Consider the following 22148-nt stretch of genomic DNA (forward strand, 5'->3'; position numbering starts at 1 on the left):
GAAACTCATTCGCCTCCACTAATCCAGGTCCAACTCAACAACAGCATCTATTGGCTGTAATTTACATATAGCTAGGATTAAGGAACCTCTGGGAAACCATGGGGGGAAACTCGCCTGGAGAGGGTCGTGAGTTAAACATGTTGTAAAAACAAACAAACAAATATCACACTCGGCATTAAACATTTAACTAAATAACTAAACATTTAGATTTGACTGCACAAAAACTGGTTTTAAAACTAATTGGGACTAATATAATGTATTATAAAGGATTATTATATATAATGGACAATGTATTATTTGGTAGGTTAATTTAGGTGCTTTTAAGAATTGACTCTCAACTATAGTGAAAAAGGAACACCTAAAATATACAATTTCAACATGTAATATGATAACAATACTTTACCTCTGTATGATATCAAGAGTTGAATTGTGAACTATTTTGGTCAGCCACCTGAGCAGTGCCCAAACTGTCCCTTTGCATGTGATCTAGCTCGCTTCATATACTTGGTGACATTGGCCAAGTGCATAAATCATGAATAGCAGCCTACTTTGCCCCTAGTGTTTGAGTACAGTATTGTACTCTGTCTGGTCCCACTTTTAGAAGTACATTTCTGAACACCTTCACAACATTTGTTGCTGCACTTTTTTGGGCTTCACAGCCTCTATCATGGCAATTTTCCCATGAATGATACATCACTTCCACAACTGAGCCAAATGTTTATTGTGACACCATTAGTCACCAGTGGGAGCTCTGTGTGTGTGTGTGTGTGTGTGTGCGTGCGTGCGTGCGTGCGTGCGTGCGTGCGTGCGTGCGTGCGTGCGTGCGTGCGTGCGTGCCTGAATGTGTGAGCATGTCCAGCAGGTAAGAACACTACAAACAGGATTTATTTGTGAGTGAGAAAATTGTAAATGGGTGTTCAATAAAGGCCTAATCTCAGTTAAGCCAGAACTAAAGCCTTGCGTAATTGGTCAGCTGCTCATTATGTAGTCTGCACACGACATGAATAAATGCTTAACACATCAGAAAATATGTCCACATGAAATAAAACACCATAATCCTTTGCCCACATTGTTAACATTTAATGACTCAATCTCAGAAATCATTACAGCATTAAGGGTACGAAGTGTTTCCTATCTGAAAAAGGCCATATACAATATCCAATGACAATTTGTAGCTTCAGTTTCGCTGACCAGAGGCCAGCCCTACACTTTGCCCATGAAATGTCAATCCCCAAGTCTTACATTCCACATTAGTCACATCAAAATAATGTTCTCCCAAAGACAGAGTCTGCATTCAAAATGGTGCACTACTTTAGACCAGGGGTAGAGCCCTGGTCAAAAGTAGTGCACAATATACAGTGAGCTCCAAAAGTATTGGGACAGTGACAATTTTTTGTTGTTGTTTTGGATCTGTACTCCAGCACTTTGGATTTGAATTTATACGTCGACGGGGTTTAAGTGCAGACTGTCAGCTTTAATTTTACGGTATTTTCATCCATATCGGGGGAACCTTTTAGAAATTACAGCACTTTTTGTACATAGAACCCCGATTTTTAGGGGACCAAAATAATTGGGACAAATGGACCTATATGTGTATTAAAGTAGTCAAAAGTTTAGCATTTGGTCCCATATTCATAGCATGCAATCACTACATCAAGCTTGTGACTCTACACATTTGTTGGATGCATTTGCTGTTTGTTTTAGTTGTGTTTCAGATTATTTTGTGCCCAATAGAAATTAATGGTAAATAATGTATTGTAATTTTTATTGTAAATAAGAATAGAATATGTTTCTAAAAACTTCTACATTAATCTGGATGCTACCATGATTACGGATCATCCTGATTGATTCGTGAATAATGATGAGGGAGAAAGTTACAGAGGCATAAATATCATACCCCCCAAAAATGCTAACCTCCTCTGTTATTGTTATGGTGAGACGTTAGCATGTCTTGGGGGTATGATATTTGTACTTCTAACTTTATCACTCATCATTATTCACAATTCATTCAGGATTAGTTATTACATATTCATGTAGAAGTGTTTAGAAACATATTCTATTTTTATTTACAATAAAAAAGACCTCAAAATGACACAATACAATCTGAAACACAATAAAACAGCAAATGCATCCAAAAAAATTGTTGTCACAAGCTTGATGTAGTCATTGCATGCTATGAATATGAGACCAAATACTGAACTTCTTATTCTTATTATTTTTGTTGTTGTTGTATTTTACCCCATGTTCTCCCCAATTTCGACATTGTCTCATCACTGCAACTCCCCAACGGGCTCGGAAGGCGAAGGTCCAGTCAGGTGTCCTCCGAAACATTACCCGCCTAACCACGATTCTTAAAACCCGCCCGCTTAACCCGGAAGCCAGCCGCACCAATGCGTCGGAGGAAACAACGTTCAATTGATAACCGAGGTCAGCCTGCAGGCGCCCGGCCCACCACAAGGAGTCACTAGAGCGCGATGAGCCAAGTAAAGCCCCCCCGGCCAAACCCTCCCCTAACCCAGACGACGCTGGGCCAATTGTGCGTCACCCCATGAGACTCCCGATCACGGCCGGTTGTGATACAGCCGGGATCGAACCCGGATCTGTAGTGACGCCTCTAGCACTGCGATAATACTTAACTTTTTTTTTACTACTTTAATGCACATAAGTGAATTTGTCCCAATACCTTTGGTCACCTACAAAGGGGGGACTATGTACAAAAGGTGCTGTAATTTCTAAATGGTTCACCCGATAAGGAAAGAAAATACAGTCAAATTAAAGCTGACCTCATAGTTATTGTACCATTTCAAATCCAAAGTGCTGGAGAATAGAGCCAAAACAACAAAACATTTGTCACCGTCCCAATACTTTTGGAGCTCACTGTAAGTAGGGAATAGGGTGCCATTCGAGACGCAACCAGAATATCAACTAATCTCCCAAGAATACAGTAATACATTTAGAATCTCCCCGTTGGCTTGTTCAATGGAGATAATAACATTTGGAAGACCGTAACGTATCAATTCTGTACATTGTGATTAGTTGTTTACATCCAGAAGGGAGGGATCATCCAGAATGAAGGAAGCAGTTACAGTAGGCCTCCATCCCTAATGGCACTCTATTCCCTATATAGTTCACTACTTTTCTGGTCAAAAGTAGTGCACTGTATAGGGAATAGAGTTCCATTTGGGACACAAGCTTTGAATGTTCCATTGTTTGCATTGTGCTCCAAACAGCCGTTGAGTGGCCTACTCGAATCAAAGAACAAAGTGATCCCAAGCCATTGATCCAGGTTGAACTTTCTTTGAATAAATGATCAACAATAGGAAGTTAAGACTTTCTTTTTTCATTTTTTTCCCTCACGTGTATGAAAACACTACAAAGTGGTATGGTTTCCCACTATCCAGTAAAGCCATAGTGGAATTAATGATAACTCAGTTCAAATGAGTAAACCATTAAACTGATAGCTATTTGGTGCACATACGGCACCGAGTTGCATTGGTTCAGTTGGCTAAATACACTTCTACAGTATGCACAGGTTTCAGATAATGCAGCTATATTCATATGTAGATACAACATCAGCCTAAATCCAGCAGCATCCCTGTTTCATTCACATGTTCGCAACAGAGCATGTTCGCTATGAAGCAAATTGAACGTCACTGGCCAAATCAAATCAGCTACAGTAATCTAAGAAGGATAAAAAAAAGAAGTGTGGCAAATAAATAAAACAAAAAGTGATGGATTGAGGCCAAATTCTTGATCTTTGTTTTCAATCAGACACCAGAGTCATTTCATTCTCTGGAGTCACAATTCGTTCCTCGTGGCTCATAGGGTCATGATCTCTAATAAACTAAGATAAAAGGTTATCTCATGCCCAAATGTCCAATACCATCCTTGGGTATGTAGGCAGGGTATGTATCAGTTTTCAAAAGTCATACCTATAATTCTTCACCTCTGTCAACCATTTTACAGTATCTTCAAGCTGTCTTAAGTTTGGCTAATGGGTGTTTTTCTTTTTTGCAACAGATTAATGTACACATTGAGATAGAGACATTGTTTTGGTAGTAACTGTAAACAGAAAATGTTGTCTGGAGTCCAGTGGAGTGCTAGTCCCAAGTCGTACTGACTCTGCATTTCCCCAATTCAAGATGAGCTCTTCTTCTCCTATATCAGTGTTGTTCCTGGGGAGCAAGCCATCAAATTGAAGAAGCTCAAATAATGTGTCAAATACATATCAGTCAGAGTATTAATTTAGGGCAGATTATGCCTTGTTTTAGAAGAAAAAGCATTTTAAATGGAGATTCTCTATTGAGCATGCTTTTAAGTCTAGGCTTTATCTGTGTTAGGTAAACCGGCTGTCAATGTTGTATTTATGTAACTCATTGTGGGAATGGCAATAATGGCATTTAGTAAATCTCTAGACAGTGAGTAACTAACTGATCTATAACTGATCTATAGAGTTAAGATACATGTAATTGATATGACATACAACATGTGTGATTGATGTGCTATTGTGATGAATTAATACCTACATCTTGAGTAAAGGAAGAATTCTGTTGATGAATCCCATTGGCTGAATTTGCACCACCATGCACCTGAAAGAGAATCATGAAAGAAGCGTGCATTTACACTATTCAAACTCATATATCCTGACTTTTGTATCGAACATCCTTCGGTACCACTTTATATTAAATTACACTGAAACCATGTATTTATGTGGTTGTTACAAAGGCAAGTACAGTGTAATTGCAGTGTTGTTAGTACTTTGTTACATGGTACATACTCTGTTTGCCGTTCAAGAAACACATTTTTTTTTTTTACATTTGCCAATCAAACTCATGTTAGCATTGCGGGTAAAGGTTTCTGTGACAAACTATCGCAAGGAGACAACAGTAGTGGAAAAAGTACCCAACTATCATACTTGAGTAAAAGTAAAGTTACCTTAATAGAAAACGACTCAAGTAAAAGGAAAGTCACCCAGTAAAATACTTGGGTTTAAATTAAATGTAATTGCTTAATGTACTTAAGTATCAAAAGGAAAAATATGAAGAATTTCTAATTACTTATATTAAGCAAACCAGATGACACGATGTTCCTGTTTTTTAAATTTACGTATAGCCAGGGGAACACGCCAACCCTTGAGACATCATTTACAAACGAAGCATTTCTGTTTAGTGAGCCTGCAGATCAGAGGCAGTAAGGATGATCAGGGATGCTCTGAATTGGACCATTTCCCTGTCCTGCTAAGCATTTGAAATGTAACAAGTACTTTTGGGTGTTAGGGAAAATGTATGGAGTAAAAAGTACATTATTTTCTTTCAGAATATAGTGGAGTAAAAGTAAAAGTTGTCAAAAATGTAAATAGTAAAGTACAGATACCGGGAAAAAACGCAGACTTAAGTAGTACTTTAAAGTATTTTTACATACGTATTATACACCACTGGGAGACGATAGAGTGCCACATTTTGTTGCACACACATTGTGGGAATTGTTCTGCCAAAACCATGACACGGCCTAACTTTTAGTTCCTGCAACTGTAGCTTATATTACATTAAATTAGGGTGACTGTAAGTCACTCTGGATAAAACTTTAAAGTTTAATAGGGAAAAACAATCACAGTCATTGCAAGTAGACCCTACTTCAAAGTAGCCACTATAAAACAAAATCTGGCCCAGAAAGGCAAAACAAGTGCTAGCTAGAGGTGGTCCTGTTCTAGTTTACCTCGCTCTTGTCTGGGTGCGTGCGCATGGCCTGCACCAGCTGGTCCACTTCCTGGTTGTGCTCCAGGGCTCCCCTCAGAGCCTCCTCTGTGCTCATGAGCCGCTGGCGCAGACGGGTCACCTCCGAGTCCAGGGTCGACGGGTCCAGCATAGAGTAGCGCCGGTGATCTGGGGACGAGCTCCTCTCCCTGCCCTGAGAACACACACATAAAGCGTAAGGATCAACTGGGTGTTCATTAGGCACTAAAATAAAGAAAACAGACTTTAACAGGAATAGACTACCTTGACTTTTATAGTTGTGGGCCCTAATGAACACAACCCTGTTTAGTTATTCAATCCATTGCTGGAAAAATGTGGAGGGCTACATCTGTCATTGCTAGGTCTGCCTTTGATATGAATACACAGAGTCAAACATATTTTAAATCATATAGGATACAGACATGAACGAAATAATAGCCAAATACTGTATCCACTTTAAATAAGAAACATGGAACATTTATAATCTTAATCATGTAGACCTTTTCTACTTCTAGACCAAAGTCCATCTTTGTGGGAACACAACAACTGTGTCGCATTGATTAGTACACACCATAGCAAAACGTTTAGCAAAGAAAACAAGCATTCCTCCTCGTTTCAGCCTGTTTACTCCCGTTTGGTTACTAGTGAATACAACCCTAAGTTGATGGACACATGATGTGATGCGTAGCCAGCACTGTGATTGACATCTCCCAGCCCCTCCCCTCTCACCAGCAGGATCAGTTTGTCTCTCAGGGTCTTGATGTCATCCTGGAGTTTCTGCTCCTTCACCCTCCACTCAGCCTTGTGCACCTCTCGGCTCAGGTCTCGGTCCAGGCCAGGCGAGTGGCGAGGGGAATCCAGCAGTAACACCCTTAACTCGTTCAGACTCCTGACACAAGGGGACGATACAATAAAGAATACCGTTAAGATTTACCCTTGCCTTCCTGATTCAGGGTAGCCTGGTCCCAGACCTGATTGTGCTCTTGCCAACTCCAATGCTGTCATTGGCATGACAATTCCCCAGAGTTGGCAAGAGAGCAGAAAGAGACTGGCACCCAGGCTAGATTCAGGGTTATTTCACTATCAATGACCCAAACCGATCTATGATACATGGCATATTTTTTTTTCTCCATGAAAGGCAGATGACACAGTCAAATACTGCAAACTTAGGTGCCCTAAGAGTCACTGAGATACATAATGTTGTGCTATTGTCCTTTCAATAAATGTTTGCTTATATTTCCAGGCCTAAGCGCTGTGCATAATCTCCCTAAACGCCTTAGACTGAGTAATGGGACACTTTAAAGTAACAGCTATGACAATGCATTGATTTGAGGGGTGAAAAGGGCTTTTGGGCCTACTTTTAAATCAGGCTAATTTTCTCCATTACCTTAACTGCTTTTAACCTAAGTGGATTGATCCTCATAAAACAGATGTCTAGCATACGTCTAGTGACTGCATATCACAAAGACGAGTTGCGACTGTTTTGTCAGTCTTTGAAAACGCACGACTCTAGCACAAAATACTGTATTTGTAAAGACTGGGGACAGTTTCATACAAGTGCATTAGCAAACATCTAATCTCCTTCAGATGAATGTAAGCTATATCTTGTAGCAGTGGGTGGGCTGCCATGTTTTATTCCCTATTTCAAAGGGAAAATACTGAGCTGTGGTGTAAAATCAATAGTGTTCCCTCTTTCTCTCGCTCTCTCGCCATTAAATTACCTCTCCTTCTTCAGTAGCTCCTGGCTAATGACAACCAGCTGTCCCGATGCATCATGGGACTTCTTGGTCATGCACTCGAGGTCGGCCTCCAGGCGCATCTTCTCCTTGACCAGGGCATCGCCCTTCTTCTCACCCAAGCGAACTTTGCCCTCCAAGGCTGGTGGACAAAAATACGTTTGAGATGGATTTAGAGTTAAATGTTTGGTTTGGACCAACAAGTGCTGCAATATCGGCGCTTTAAATATATATACACTGAACAAAAATATAAACGCAAAGTGCAACAATTTCAAAGTTTTTACTGAGTTACAGTTCATATAAGGAAATCAGTAATTTGAAATAAATGAATTAGGCCCTAAACTATGGATTTCACATGACTGGGAATACAGATATGCATCTGCTGGTCACAGATACCTTAAAAAAAGGTAGGTGCGTGTATCAGAAAACCAGTCAGTGTCTGGTGTTACCACCGTTTGCCTCATTCAGCGCAACACATCTCCTTTGCATAAAGTTGATCAGGCTGTTGATAATGGCCTGTGAAATGTTGTCCCAATCCTCTTCAATGGCTGTGCGAAGTTGCTCGATATTGGCTGGAACTGGAACACGCTGTTGTGCACGGTAAGTATGCAGGCCATGGAAGAACTGGGACATTTTCAGCTTCCAGAAATTGTGTACAGACCCTTGCGACATGGGGACGTGCATTATCATGCGGAAACATGAGGTGATGGCGGCGGATGAATGCATTCAAATTGCTATCGATAAAATGCAATTGTGCTTGTCGTCCGTAGCTTATGCCTGCCCATACCATAACCCCACTGTCACCATGGGGCAATCTGTTCACAACATTGACATCAGCAAACTGCTCGCGCGCACGACTCCATACACGTGGTCTGTAGTTGTGAGGCCGATTGGACATACTGACAAATTCTCTAAAATGACGTTGGAGGAGGCTTATGGTACAACATTAAATCCTCTGTCAACAGCTTTGGTGGACATTCCTGCAGTCACCATTCCTGCAGCCAATTGCACGTTCCCTCAAAACTGTGGCATTTTGTTGTGTGACAAAACTGCACATTTTAGAGTGGCCTTTTATTGTCCCCAGCACAAGGTGCACCTGTGTAATGATCATGCTGTTTAATCAGCTTCTTGATATGCCATATGTGGCAGGTGGATGGATTATTTTGGCAAACATTTTTTGTGCATATGGAAAATTTTTATTTCAGCTCATGAAACATAAGACCAACACTTTACATGTTGCGTTTATATTTTTGTTAAAAAAAAGGATATGTATATTCAGTCGCCAGTCAGTAAAATGTTATATTTTTATTATTCATTTGTTTTATTATTAATTAATTTAGTTTTATCATTTCATTTTACATTTTTTTCATGCAATATATTTGAGAGTAAATGTTCTCAGGCAATCAAATACTGTTCTTGTAGTTGATAGAGAATGAATGTGTCGTATTTGTCAAGACATTCATGGAGTGCAAAATACAATAAATAGAAAAAAGAGATTACATACATACGCACATCTATCATCTATTGACTTGAATCGGTTCTGGATATCAAAGAATGTTCAATAAAAGGTGAAAATATACTCCACACACAATATTCTATGCTCTCATGGGAATTTATTTGACAATGTCTCGACCAATCAGGTCTTCATCAGTGTGCGGAGTCTCTTTTCACCTTTTACGCACATATCGTAGTCGTAGCAGTATCATTTACCAGTTATCTGTGATTTGAGGGCATCGACATGTGATGTGAGAGTAGAGACCTCTTTTTCTCTTTTGGTCAGATTCTCCATAGTTTCTGAAAGAAACGTAAAACCACCGTTGGTCAAAAACCTTGGAATCTAACTACCGTAAAACTTAAATTAAAAGCCTGGGCGTTTATTTGCTTAAATCAATGAACACAACAGGCGCTTATTAGAGAAAGGCTTCTATTTCCTTAACGCATACAGCTTTTGCTCATTTGCATAGTACATTTTGTTTAATTCTAGCATTCACTTCCAGCATGTTAATGAATTTCTTCATTTCCTTCACTAATGTGTTATCCTTTACACACTGTGTCACATTTGTTTTGTTTTAGTATGCCTCTTCTTGACAGAATATTTATTCTCCTCTTTGACTGTGCATTTTTGGCAGTTCTTAACACGATCGGACGATTTCTGCAATAATGTCTATCTGCAGACTGTGGTTACTATGTGTGGCACCCACTACATTCTGCGCCAGCAGTTCTGTTAACATTACGCCACAGTTCTGTTAACGTTACGGCGAGGGAAGTAGGTAGCTAGTGTAGCCAACCCAACTCTTGCGTGGCACTACTGGGTAGTGAATACCTTTGCTGTAACGTTAAAAGAACTGTGGGAAAGCAGTGTTTAGCAGGCAGGGGCGAAGGACACTGTGTGCCGGTGTCCTAGATTTATTTACATTTTTTATTTAACCTTTATTTAATTAGGCAAGTCAGTTAAGAACAAATTCTTATTTACAATGACGGCCTATCCCGGCCAAACCCTAACCCGGACGACGCTGGGCCAATTGTGCGCTGCCCTATGGGACTCCCAATCACAGCCGGTTGTGATACAGCCTGGAATCGAACCAGGGTCTGTAGTGACGTCTCTAGCACTGAGATGCAGTGCCTTAGACCTCTGCACCACTCGGGAGGCTGCTAGATAGCTAACAGCCTCAATGGCAGTGGGCGTGGCATAAAGTAAGTGGGTGCAGCATGTAGTAAGCACAGTCTGCAGATAGACCCTTCTCAATTTCTGTCTTTACACCCGATGTTGACTGTTTTGTGCATGCCAGTTAGCTAGCAGTTCTCAGCTGTTAGCAGCCAAGGGCTAGCAGTTTCTTACTGGCAATAAAAACGGATGATTCCAATAACTGAAGTTTTACGGTATGCAAAGTCCTCAAAGTACAATCAAAAGCCTGCAGAGGTCTGACATTTGAAATGCTTTACTATAACACAGGTTGAACATTAAGGGTCTTTAAAACCATCCTCATTTACCTAAAAATATGTTTACAGTAACAATACAATTTAATTAACCAGGTTAACATTTACGATACCTTCAACATTCTGTTTTAGCTTCATCTGTTCCTCCAAGATGTCATTATTTTCTATAACCTGAGAGGGAGACAAAATTGAGAGTTAAAATCCATGACAACTCATTGCTTTATTTGTTTATTGAGGGAAAATATATGGAAACACACAAGGAACTAGAAAAGCATGGATATCATGTGGAAGTATTTTATTTACTTGTGTAAAGAATGTTTCTAGAAAGCTAGCACTAGATCACATGAATAAGGACTTTAGCGCCACTCTAAACGCAAACTTAGTTCATTTTATAGTTGGGTCACAGGACTCTAATCTCATCTGGAGCACAGCATGGCATATACAACCAATGCTACCACAGTTATCTCCCCGGAGGACTCACGTTGGCATCCTGTGGCATGTGGTGGTCATCCTGCACCGCCTGCAGCCGGTTCTCAGTCACCCTCAGCTTCTCCTCCAGGCTGTAGAGCTCCTGCCTGCTCTGGGCCTCGGCCTTCTGCAGGGCCTTGTAGTCCACCATCTTCTTCTCAGCCAGCTCCAAGCGCTCCCGGAGCTCGTCTCGGGCGCCGTCCTGCTCGCCCTGCAGCCTCTCCAGCTCGCCCACCCTCAGCTGGGCCTTCTGAAACTTCTCCCAGACCTCCCTCAACTCCAGGGCCTGCTGGTCACTCCTGGCCTTCGTCTGGGCCTGGCTATTCCAGTTCTGGCTGCTCTCGCCCAGCTGGTCCTTGGCATCCTGTAGGCGGGAGCGCAGATCGTCACGCTCCTTGGCCAGCATGGCTGCCTCGATCTCATGCCTGGCCTTGAGATTCTCCAGCTCCAGCTGGTGCTCCATGCGCAGGCTCTCCAGTGTGGTCCTCAGCGCCTGGGGTTCCTGCTCCCGGCCTTTGGCCGAGCCGCTGGACAGCGAGGCCTTCAGGTCCTCCAGGGAACGCTGGTGGTCGTTGACCAGGGTGTCCAGCTTGACCTTGAGGAGAGGGATACAAGATTAGAGAGAGAGACCTACATTTCCAAATGAGTAATTTAATTCCCTTTATGTTCTGAGAATAGTGCCTCTCACCTTCCAGTTGTCCATCATCTCCATGTTCTCTGTAGTGGCCTGCTGGACTCTCTGCTTCAGCTCGATGATCTCCTGGCTCTGTTTGTCCACCGTGGCTTTCAGTTTGTCTGTCTCCTCCTGGCCCGTTGCCACTGCAGCCTCGTACTTCTCCCTCAGCTGGCTGCTCTCCTTGTGGTGCTCCCGGCCTGTTGTCAGGAGCTGCTCCCGGAGCAGAATGGTTTCCGACTGGGCCACCGGCCCCTGGGTGGAGTCCCCGTCCTTGGCCGCATCCCGGAGCCGGACCTGGAGCTCCTCGATCTCGGCCCGCCGCAGAGCCAGTTCATCCTCCAGCTGCATGACGCGGCTCTGCTCCTCAACCGTGCTTTGCTGTGGAGGCAGAGAGAGAGAGAGAGAGTTCGTCATTGCCTTAATGTGGTTTGAGTCATTACTGAAACTGTCAGGAGTATCGTTCCCGTAACAGAATGACATCATATCCATTACCAGATAGTGTCAGTCCTGTAACGGGGATGACGTCTTGCCTGAAACAGGATGACATCTTTCAAGCACCAAGCGTTCAAATAAAATGCTTGATTACAGCATGCAGGCCCAGGAAAAGAGGCCTATTGAGAATCATATGAGCGTACATGCTGGGCCAGCAGACTGCTCAGCATTACAGTGTAAATCCCTTGGTTTGATGAACCGCTTTGCTCGCAGACATCAAAAACAAGTTGAGCTTTTAAAATCAGCAGGTGCATTGCAACCTAATGAGAAGAAAGCAAGCCATTCTTTGCTATTTTGTCACTCTAGAAGCCAGGCAGATGCACAAAGCCCACACAGAAACCCCCAGACATAACACTACACATAGATAGGCAATCACTAGGAGCACACATAGCAATTAAAGTGTGACATTTTCAAACATCCAATTAAAATGACAGAACTCTACGTTTGACAGAGCAGACATAATGACACGGAGTGCATAGTATGTTAATACAGACCATTGAGGCAAAATCAACGCTACAGTTGATCGGTTTCTAGGAAAAGTAGTTATCAAAAAGTTCCCTAATAGCATTCAGATAATAATTAAGTTCAAGAAAATGGCAAGATTGACTTCACAAGATCAACGTCGTCAAAAATAGACAACTGGGAATCAAACAGTTTAGTTAGCTGAACGAAACGACGAGTCCATTTTGTGTTAGCTTGGTTCTCTTACCCAACCTCAAGGGTGCTGCATCAAGTCTGTGTCTTCCCTGTAGGTAAAATCAGTATATTTGTAACTCTATATAACATTCATGACCCAAATGTGCTAAGTGTGTTTCACCACAAAATGATTGTGTGACTGTATATAACTGTACATAACTGTATAAGGCAAGATTTTGGTCCTCAGCAGAACTTAATGGAAGTTTCACATTGGTGCTAATTCTAATATTATGCCACCAATTGAACCTCCTTATAAACTAATGCAAAATTATGACATCAACAGTGGAAACGACGCTGACTACAGCTGACAATCGCTCCAGCTTTGCACCCTGCAAACTCAAACAAGATTTTTGTGAGTGGGCGGCAAAAGGAACGAGGAAAGAGAGCCAAGAGAAATAGAGCTGAGAGCCAAGAGAGAAATAGATAGAGGTTGTGTCCCTATAGAGCACATGTGGCTCTGGTCAGAAGTAGTGCACGATATAGGCAATAGGGTGCCATTTGAGATGCAGCCAGAGATAGAGAGGTTTTCTATTGGATGTGAGGCCAATTGTTCATTCATTCATGAAATAATGAATTCAGGTTACACTTGTGCAATTTGTTTGCCTGACTACTCAGACTCCTTGTTCCGGCCAAACGCTACACCACGTCCACAGACATTCATTTCTTATCCGCAATGAGTCTGGATCTGAGTACCTCTCCGACCCATCACCGAATGTGAACACATTCGGGGATTTCTGATTGGTCCAGAAACCTATAGGTTGGGCCAGAGCCAGAACACACGTAGGTAAAGTGGCGGTTTGAAAATTCGTCATTGGCTTTGATACTCTGATTGGTTAAATTACTTTGTTTTGTACAATGCCCCATGTCACCACAAACAACTTCAATGGTGGCAGTCTCAGACTAAAGTATTTAGCAACGACAGAATAGCGGAACACTTTAGTGTGAGTCGTCAGGCTTGAAATTTGTTTCTCTCAACATGAAACCTAATATCTGTACAGAGCATTCCTGGCATTGGTAAATAAATCAGGGCAATGGCATCCAATTCTGATTGTAGTCTATGCTGTTTGATGACGTAATTGACAGTATTTTCTGTATGAGTGACTGAGTTTGGAGACAGGTGCAGGACAGGAAGGATAAGGATGTGTGCTGCAAGTCCCACAGCAACCAAAACAAAAGATACAGGGGAGAAGCGCAAAGGATAATGGATACAGGCAGGGGCTCTAGGATGGGCTAGCTTCTCCAGTTACCCGATTCACCTCTAATTCTTTCTGAAGCTTTTCTGCTCTCGACTTTTCGAGGAACAGATTCTGCTCAAGCTGCCGAAAACGGGCATGCTCCAATTTCGTCTGAGTCTACAGAGAGGAAAAGAGAACGGAGAGAGACCAGAGGTAGAAAAAAAGACAAGACACAGAAACCTGTACAGATTGAAGAGACTGTGTGAAAAATACACATCACATGGGATTTTCTGTAACAGCTGTCAAAAGATTGGAGGAGGATATACATTTACATTTTAGTCATTAGAATTAAGTGCCTTGCTTAAGGGCATATTAGTCAGATTTTTCACCTAGTCAGCTTAGGGATTCAAACCGGTGACTTTTCCGTTACTGGCCAAAGGCTATTAACCACTTGGCTACCTGCCGCCCCTAAACATTGAAAATGTGAAACGTCCCTCTGTCTATCTTTGCTCACTTCTTGGTTTAATCGCTATATGTTTGACACAGGCTTTTGGTCACTCTAACCTAACTGAGCATCATAGTGTCGATCGCTACCAGCCTACTACTCAATATCTTTCACATTACACTATAAAAAGAGCAATTATTTTGCTAAAGTAATCTTATAAAGTAATCTTATAAACACACATTCTCATCCCTTCAAAACATGTTAATCAAACTATTGTTGATCTAAGCTTTTTACCAAACGGTAGATAAATACCTCAAGGTCTCCTTTGGTGATTGACTCTTCCTCCACTCTGAACTGAAGGTCTTCCACTTTCCTGTAATAACATGTCGGCCACAAGGTGTCAGGGAAGTGCCACAGAAGAGCATCACGACCCAACAAATGGTTTCTAAAACAATTTACAGTACAGTGACTGCATACATTTTTGACATGCGTATTTGAGCCCTGTGGGGAATGAACCCACGACCTTGGCGTATCTAGCGCCATGCTCTTAACTGAGCTACACAGTACCACACCTGGATCAAATACATACGGACAGTGCATGAAGTAGAATTAAATAGGTGTGGGTACTCATTTTGGGTGACCGTACTCATCATAAAAGGTGCCAGTACTCCAGCAGTAGAAAATTAGAGGAGTCGGACTCAGTACACTGTACAGGAAAGCATTGTCCCACTTCAAGAACTGCATACAGTATGTCAATTCAATCACTCGAGGTACACTTGACTGAGCTTGCCCTGTGCGATGGAATAGTCCCAAAAGTGCTAAATACTCCCACCCTGAAAACTGGTCAGATTAAATCAAGCGAACTTTAAGTATGTGAAAGTGTTTGCCATATGTATTTGGCACAGGTCTGATCACAGCACTGACAACCATGGATCCGTTCCAAAATGGCTACCCTATTGAAAAAAAGTATTACTATATAGGGAATAGGGTGCCATTGGGACGCATAATATCTCTTTTACTGGAACAATAGATTTTATTCACAGCTGAAAGTTCTACCAAAGATGGCTAGTGCAGCTAGCTAATAAAATGTTGTGTATTTTAAAAGCAGGGCATATGAAAATGACAATGCCCTAGCAATGTTCTTCTGAGAACCATAAATGGAATAATATCGATGGGATTTTTGCACTTGAGGAAGGTTTTAGCATTGGTTTCAAATGCCGAAATGACAATAGTAATATCCTGTTGTCCTGAAAGTGGATACTTTATATATATATATATATATATATACGTATATTCAATTGCTCTGAGCAATTTAGTATTTATATATTTTTGTGCCACAAATGAATCATTCCATAGAAGTCCCTGACACTGTACCTTTTCTCTTCTTCAAGCTGATTGGCCAGCTCTACTTTGTCCTTCTGAGTGCTTGCCAACAGAGTTTTGACTTGCTGGAGGTTGCTTTCAGTCTCTGTGACATACTGTAATCAGAGAAAAAAACATATCAGGGATGAGCTATACCATGCTATCACTGAGTGCTTTGACAAGTTCTCAGTAAGTACACTTACCCATACTAATGTAGGCCTGGTTTACAAGTACAGTGAAGTGTACAATGAAAAGAAACATTGATGAATGAATCATGCTTTATTTGTCAAGTTGAGTAGATTTCTTTGTGAAGTCTGTAGATTACACAATAAGGGTCAGTTTCCCAGAGGGTCGTTCTGCCTCAAAAAGCACAAGAAAGAAGATTTCGACAGTCGCCATCCCAGATTGTTCTGAAATCGTTTCTGTTGTTAGGAACATATAAGATTAGCATTCCTGCAACATTATTTTGATTAAATATAATTTGATCTCTGATTTAAGCTAATTGATTGCACCCAAATCGTCACTTTTAATTTATAGGATTCTTATAACATTCAATAAATATATTACCTAACATCCGATTTGGACCAAACCTTTTTCTAACAATGAGTTAAACATTTTCAAAATGTATCTGTCTGACAAGTAGTATGGAGCTGTGGCTCTGAATTTTGTTTCTTCATCCTATGTTATGTATTCTCAGTGAATTTGGTGTGTCCCATCCAACATCCTAATGTTACCAGGTTCTGACCACTACGTGGTGCTGTTCCTGCTATTAGGAGAAAAAAGTTTGTATTTTCAGGTCTCTCCAGAGATGTTCGATCGGGTTCAAGTCCAGGCTCTGGCTGGGCCACTCAAGGAAATTCAGTGACTTGTCACAAAGCCACTCCTGTGTTGTCTTGCATGTGTGCTTAGGTTCGTTGTCCTGTTGGAAGGTGAACCTTCGCCCCTGTCTGAGGTCTTGAGCGCTCTGGAGCAGGTTTTTATCAAGGATCTCTCTGTACTTTGCTCCGTTCATCTTTGCCTCAATTGTAACTAGTCTCCCAGTCCCTGTCGCTGAAAAACATCCCCACAGCATGATGCTGCCAGATCTGTGCCATGCTTCACCGTAGACCAGAGAATCTTGTTTCTCATGGTCTGAGAGTCCTTTAGGTGCCTTCTGGCAAACTCCAAGTGGGCTGTCGTGCCTTTTACTGAGGAACGGCTTCCGTCTGGCCACTCTACCATAAAGGCCTGATTGGTGGATTGCTGCAGAGATGGTTGTCCTTCTAGCAGGTTCTCCCATCTCCACAGAGGAACTCTGGAGCTCTGTCAAAGTGACCATCGGTTCTTGTTCACCTCCCTGGCCAAGGCTCTTCTCTCCTGATTGTTCAGTTTGGCCGGGCGGCCAGCTCTAGGAAGAGTCTTGGTGGTTCTTAACTTCTTCCATTTAAGAATGATGGAGGCCACTGTGTTCTTGGAGACTTTCAATGCTGCAGAAATGTTTTGGTAACCCTCCCCAGATCTGTGCCTCGACACAATCCTGTCTCAGTACTCTACGGACAATTCCTTCGACCTCACGGCTTGGTTTTTGCTCTGACATGCACTGTCAACTATTGGACCTTACATAGACAGGTGTGTGCCTTTTCAAATTGTGTCCAATCAATTGAAATTACCACAGGTTCTCAAAACAAGCTGTAGAAATATCTCAAGGATGATCAATGGAAATAGGATGCACCTGAGCTCAATTTCGAGTCTCATAGCAAATGGTCTGAATACTTATGTAAATAATAAAAACCTGTTTTCACTTTGTCATTATGGGGTATTGTGTGTAGATTGATGAGGATTTTTGTTTATTTAATACATTTTATTATAAGGTGTTAACGTAGCAAAATGTGGAAAAAGTGAAGGGGTCTGAATACTTTCCGAATGCACTGTATATACTGGTTGTTGGGGTGGGATTGGTGTGGGGTGTGGAGGGTCCGTGATTGGCTTTTGACCATTTCTTTGTCTTACTCATCGTTAAAAAGAACTTTGGATGTTAGGTACTATAATTGAATATTATATTATTAATAATTATTGTATCCTATCAATTAAAATGGCCAATTTGGGTGCAATCAATTAGCTTAATTTCTCAGAGATCAAATTATATTTCAACAAAATGTTTCCGTAACGCTTATCGTATCTGTTTTTTAACTACAGAAACAATTTCAGAACAATCTGAGATGGTGGGTATCATGGCTTGCTGAAATTTTAAATAAAGGTAAAAAAATATATATATATATTTAAATGACATAGAACAACCCCAGACACAGATACATTTTAGTCCTGGACTAAAAAAACTCTTTCAATGGAGAATCACTCAAAGCACACCCCGGTGCGAACCAGAGCACATTAGATATGCTTTCCTGCAAGTGTGTGTTTGTGTGTGTCATTCAGTTCCAATGAACTGCACACACTACTACAATACCATTATTTCAATGGATAATCACCATTGAGAATGCTTTTTAGTATTGGATTAGGCTTAATCTGTCTGGGAAACCAGCCCTATATGTTGTCAACTTCCATATCTAACAGATTAATTTGTCTGACAGATATGCAGTTGCTTTTCTCTTAATTCAGTCAAGAGCCCAGTCATTGCGTGACTCATCAACATGTGCAGACTCATTGGGATGACATATTAGGACATTTCCCTGGTTGAGTCATAGAGTGGGTGCTGCTGATTTGGCTGGTGTGAGTGTGTAGTCTGCAGTGACCGTGACAGCATGCAACTACAGATGTAGAATCTTAATTTGAGCCAGTTATTTACAGCAGGAAAATAGTCCTGCAGCAACAGGAAATGTGAATTATTATGTGGATTATAATTAATGTACATTTTTTTGTAGGGCTTGATATATTTTGAAGTGGAAATTACAAACCTTAGAAGCCTTTTTAAATCTTGAATACACTACAAGTTTGCATTTCCTGCTGTGCAAAAGAATTCTCAGCAACAAAAGAGTGATCAATTTAAGATCCTACATCTGTATAATGACAACCTATTCCCTATGTAGTGCACTATATAGGGGATATGGTGCCAATTCAAATGCCCCTGTCACTGCACACGACATGCTCACACTCAAGTGCACTATATAGGGAATATGGTGCTATTTTGGAGGTAGCCACACTGTCACCACTGTGCTTGCACGGCCCAACGGCTTTTATGGCTAATTACCATCATCATCACCCGTGTTGGGAATAGTCACTTGGGAAAGTAATATATTACATATTACTAGTCACATTTAACAAAAGTAAAGTGTTACTTTACAATATTTCTTTGTGTGGAAAGTACTGCATTATTATTAGTTATATTACTTTGTGTTAGTTTCATGAAAAAAATCTCAGTTTGTTTGACTGTCGGAGGGAGCAAGGCAAGCCGCGCACGCTTTACCAAAGATAAGCGACTAACTAACTCAGGTTTGATCACTAGTTTCTCCTTTCATCTGTGGCGCTGCTTTCCTGTACTAGTCTACAAGTGATATACACTGAGAGTAGAAAACATCAAGAACACCTGCTCTTTCCTTGACAGACTGAGCAGGTTAAAGCTATGATCCCTTATTGATGTCACTTGTTAAATCCACTTCAAGCAGTGTAGATGAAGGGGAGGAGACAGCTTAAAGAAGGATTTTTAAGTCTTGAGAAAATTGAGACATGGATTATGTATGTTTTTCCCTTCAGACTGTGAATGGGCAAGACAAAAAATTGAAGTGCCTTTGAACGGGGAATGGTAGAAGGTTCCAGGCGCACCAGTTTGTGTCAAGAATTGGGTTTTTCATGCTCAACAGTTTCCTGTGTGTATCAAGAACGTTCCAGACGCCTCATAAGTCCTTAACTGGCAGCTTCATTAAATAGTACCCGCAAAATACCAGTCTCAAAGTCAACAGTGAAGAGGCGACTCCGGGATGCTGTCCTTCTAGGCAGAGTTCCTCTGTCCAGTGTCTGTGTTCTTTTGCCCATCTTAATCTTTTCTTTTTATTGGCCAGTCTGAGATATGTATTTTTCTTTGCAACTCTGCCTAGAAGGACAAGTAACTGGCAGCTTCATTAAATAGTACCCGCAAAACACCAGTCTCAACGTCAACAGTGAAGAGGCGACTCCGGGATGCTGTCCTTCTAGGCAGAGTTGCAAAGAAAAATACATATCTCAGACTGGCCAATAAAAAGAAAAGATTAAGACAATATTTTTCTGAGGTCTTGGCTGATTTCTTTAGATTTTCCCATAATGTCAAGCAAAGATGCACTGAGTTTGAAGGTAGGCCTTGAAATACATCAACAGGTACACCTCTAATTGACTCACATGATGTCAATTAGCCTATCAGAAGCTTCTAAAGCCATGACATCATTTTCTGGAATTTTCCAAGCTGTTTAAAGGCAGTCAACTTAGTGTATGTTAACTTCTGACCCACTGGAATTGTGATACAGTGAATTATAAGTGAAATAATCTGTCTGTAAACAATTGTTGGAAAAATTACTTGTGTCATGCACAAAGTAGATGCCCTAACCGGCTTGCCAAAACTATAGTTTGTTAACAAGAAATTTGTGGAGTGGTTGAAAAACGAGTTTTAATGACTCCAACCTAAGTGTATGTACACTTCCGACTTCAACTGATATACACAATGGATAGTCTATTGGTCACGTGAGTGTACAGCATATTGTCACGCCCTGACCTTAGAGATCCTTTTTATGTCTCTATTTTGGTTGGTCAGGGCGTGAGTTAGGGTGGGCATTCTATGTTTTGTTCTGTGTGTTGTATTTCTATGTGTTTGGCCTGGTATGGTTCCCAATCAGAGGCAGCTGTCAATTGTTGTCTCTGATTGAGAACCATACTTAGGTAGCCTGTTCACACCTGTGTTTGTGGATAGTTGTTTTCTGTTTAGTGTTTTTCACCTTTCAGGACTGTTTTCGGTTATTCCCTTTGTTATTTTTGTATTTAGTGTTCAGTGTCAATAAACAAACATGAACACGTACCACGCTGCGCTTTGGTCCTCACCTTCTTCCACGAACAGCCGTTACACATATTGCACTTTCACTGTAAATATGTAGGCTATTGCACTTAAAAATTCATTTGATTGTGTATTGTTCTGTTTTTATATACCGTCTTTTTAAGCACACAAGCAAATTAATTTCCCCCTGGTGGGATAATAAAGTTTTTGATTACTTTCCCTTTAAGGGGTGCAGGTTAGCATTTTTCATCACAAATATTGTTTTGGAGGCAGCTCTGCAGATTGGCCACTAGCTGGCACAGCCACAGTCATAACATCTGATTTTAAACCCAACCTTAACCCTAACCACACTGCTAACCCTAAGGCCTAACCTTAAATTAAGACCAAAAAGCAAATGTCTGATTTCATACATTTTTACAATATATCCAATTTTGCAGGTGGCCCATCTAGCGGAAATCGCTTGGTTCTGCCTCAAGGACAAAACTCATCCCAATAAATGTCAACCTGCTTAATAAGAGGCATTAGAAGAGCCAAAATGAATATAACATATTGAACGACATATTGCAGGATAAGTCAATGTTAGAGTTTACATAGCTGGCCATAAATGGATGTTTCATGTTTCTTTATGGATTGGTTATGCAGGCTTCTTCTTACCCATCCCTTTCTACTACAGATAATAATATGATTAGGCTATATCTTTTCATTAAAAAAAACAAGTGTCAGATTGCCAGTCATTCCTATATATTTAATACCCCTGGATCTTCAAGTGAATGGGAAATATGGAAATATAGATTAGCCAAATTGTTTTACATGAGCATAACACAAAAACTAAGGACTAGCCAACTCTGTTACTACACTGTTGTTTATGATTTTGTTGTCATGGAGTACTGATTGGGCTCAATGCTTCGAGATGAAAAATAAATGCTGCTCTCGGAATTGCATGCTTTGAGCACTACCGAAAAGTGCTATTTGCATTTGAAAAATGTGTGCCATATGCTACATTTGCAATAGGCCTATTGTTGAGGTTTATGTTGGTGACACTTTGATATCTCGATAATTTGCAGATGTTTAAGTCTGTCAAAAGTGTGCGAGTTTGAGCATGTGTCCGTTAGACCGATGGATTTATTTTTATCAGCACGAATTAGATTGAGCTATAAATGCGCCACTGGTGGTCTTAAAGAAGTCTCTTTCCACTTTTACGGCTGCTGCTCTGACTGAGTTTTGAGTGAAGGGGATGGGTACTGTCCTGTAAAATGGTTTCAAGTTTTTGGAGGATAGGTTTTGTGTACAGACTGGTGGCTGATTATTGGTCTATACCAATTATCCTTCCCACCGTCTTGATCAAGCGCTGAAGCTTGACTTGGTCTTGTGCTCGTATGTTTCCAAACACGCATGTCAGACCAAAGGACAGCACACTCTGCAGGACATATTTGTAAAACAGTTATAGGATATGGCAATCAACATTAAAATGGTTCATT

At 41.1% G+C, this 22148-nt stretch overlaps 1 protein-coding gene across 1 annotated transcript in view; it reads right to left on the minus strand.

Annotated features, from left to right (window-relative positions):
• Positions 1–3186: 3186 nt before the first annotated feature.
• The window catches only part of LOC120044380 (CAP-Gly domain-containing linker protein 2-like), a 67074-nt gene continuing 48112 nt past the window's right edge, over positions 3187–22148 (minus strand). The window contains exons 6-17 of the mRNA XM_038989006.1: positions 15732–15835; positions 14670–14730; positions 13985–14089; positions 11562–11927; positions 10887–11468; positions 10508–10576; positions 9179–9251; positions 7454–7610; positions 6462–6621; positions 5716–5907; positions 4527–4589; positions 3187–4175 (exon numbers count right to left, since the gene is read on the minus strand). Of these exons, the coding sequence (XP_038844934.1) occupies positions 4164–4175; positions 4527–4589; positions 5716–5907; positions 6462–6621; positions 7454–7610; positions 9179–9251; positions 10508–10576; positions 10887–11468; positions 11562–11927; positions 13985–14089; positions 14670–14730; positions 15732–15835 (1944 nt within the window). The 3' untranslated portion in view covers positions 3187–4163. The remainder of the gene's footprint in view (positions 4176–4526; positions 4590–5715; positions 5908–6461; positions 6622–7453; positions 7611–9178; positions 9252–10507; positions 10577–10886; positions 11469–11561; positions 11928–13984; positions 14090–14669; positions 14731–15731; positions 15836–22148) is intronic.

Source organism: Salvelinus namaycush, chromosome 3, assembly GCF_016432855.1.
Source record: "Salvelinus namaycush isolate Seneca chromosome 3, SaNama_1.0, whole genome shotgun sequence".
NCBI lineage: Eukaryota > Metazoa > Chordata > Actinopteri > Salmoniformes > Salmonidae > Salvelinus > Salvelinus namaycush.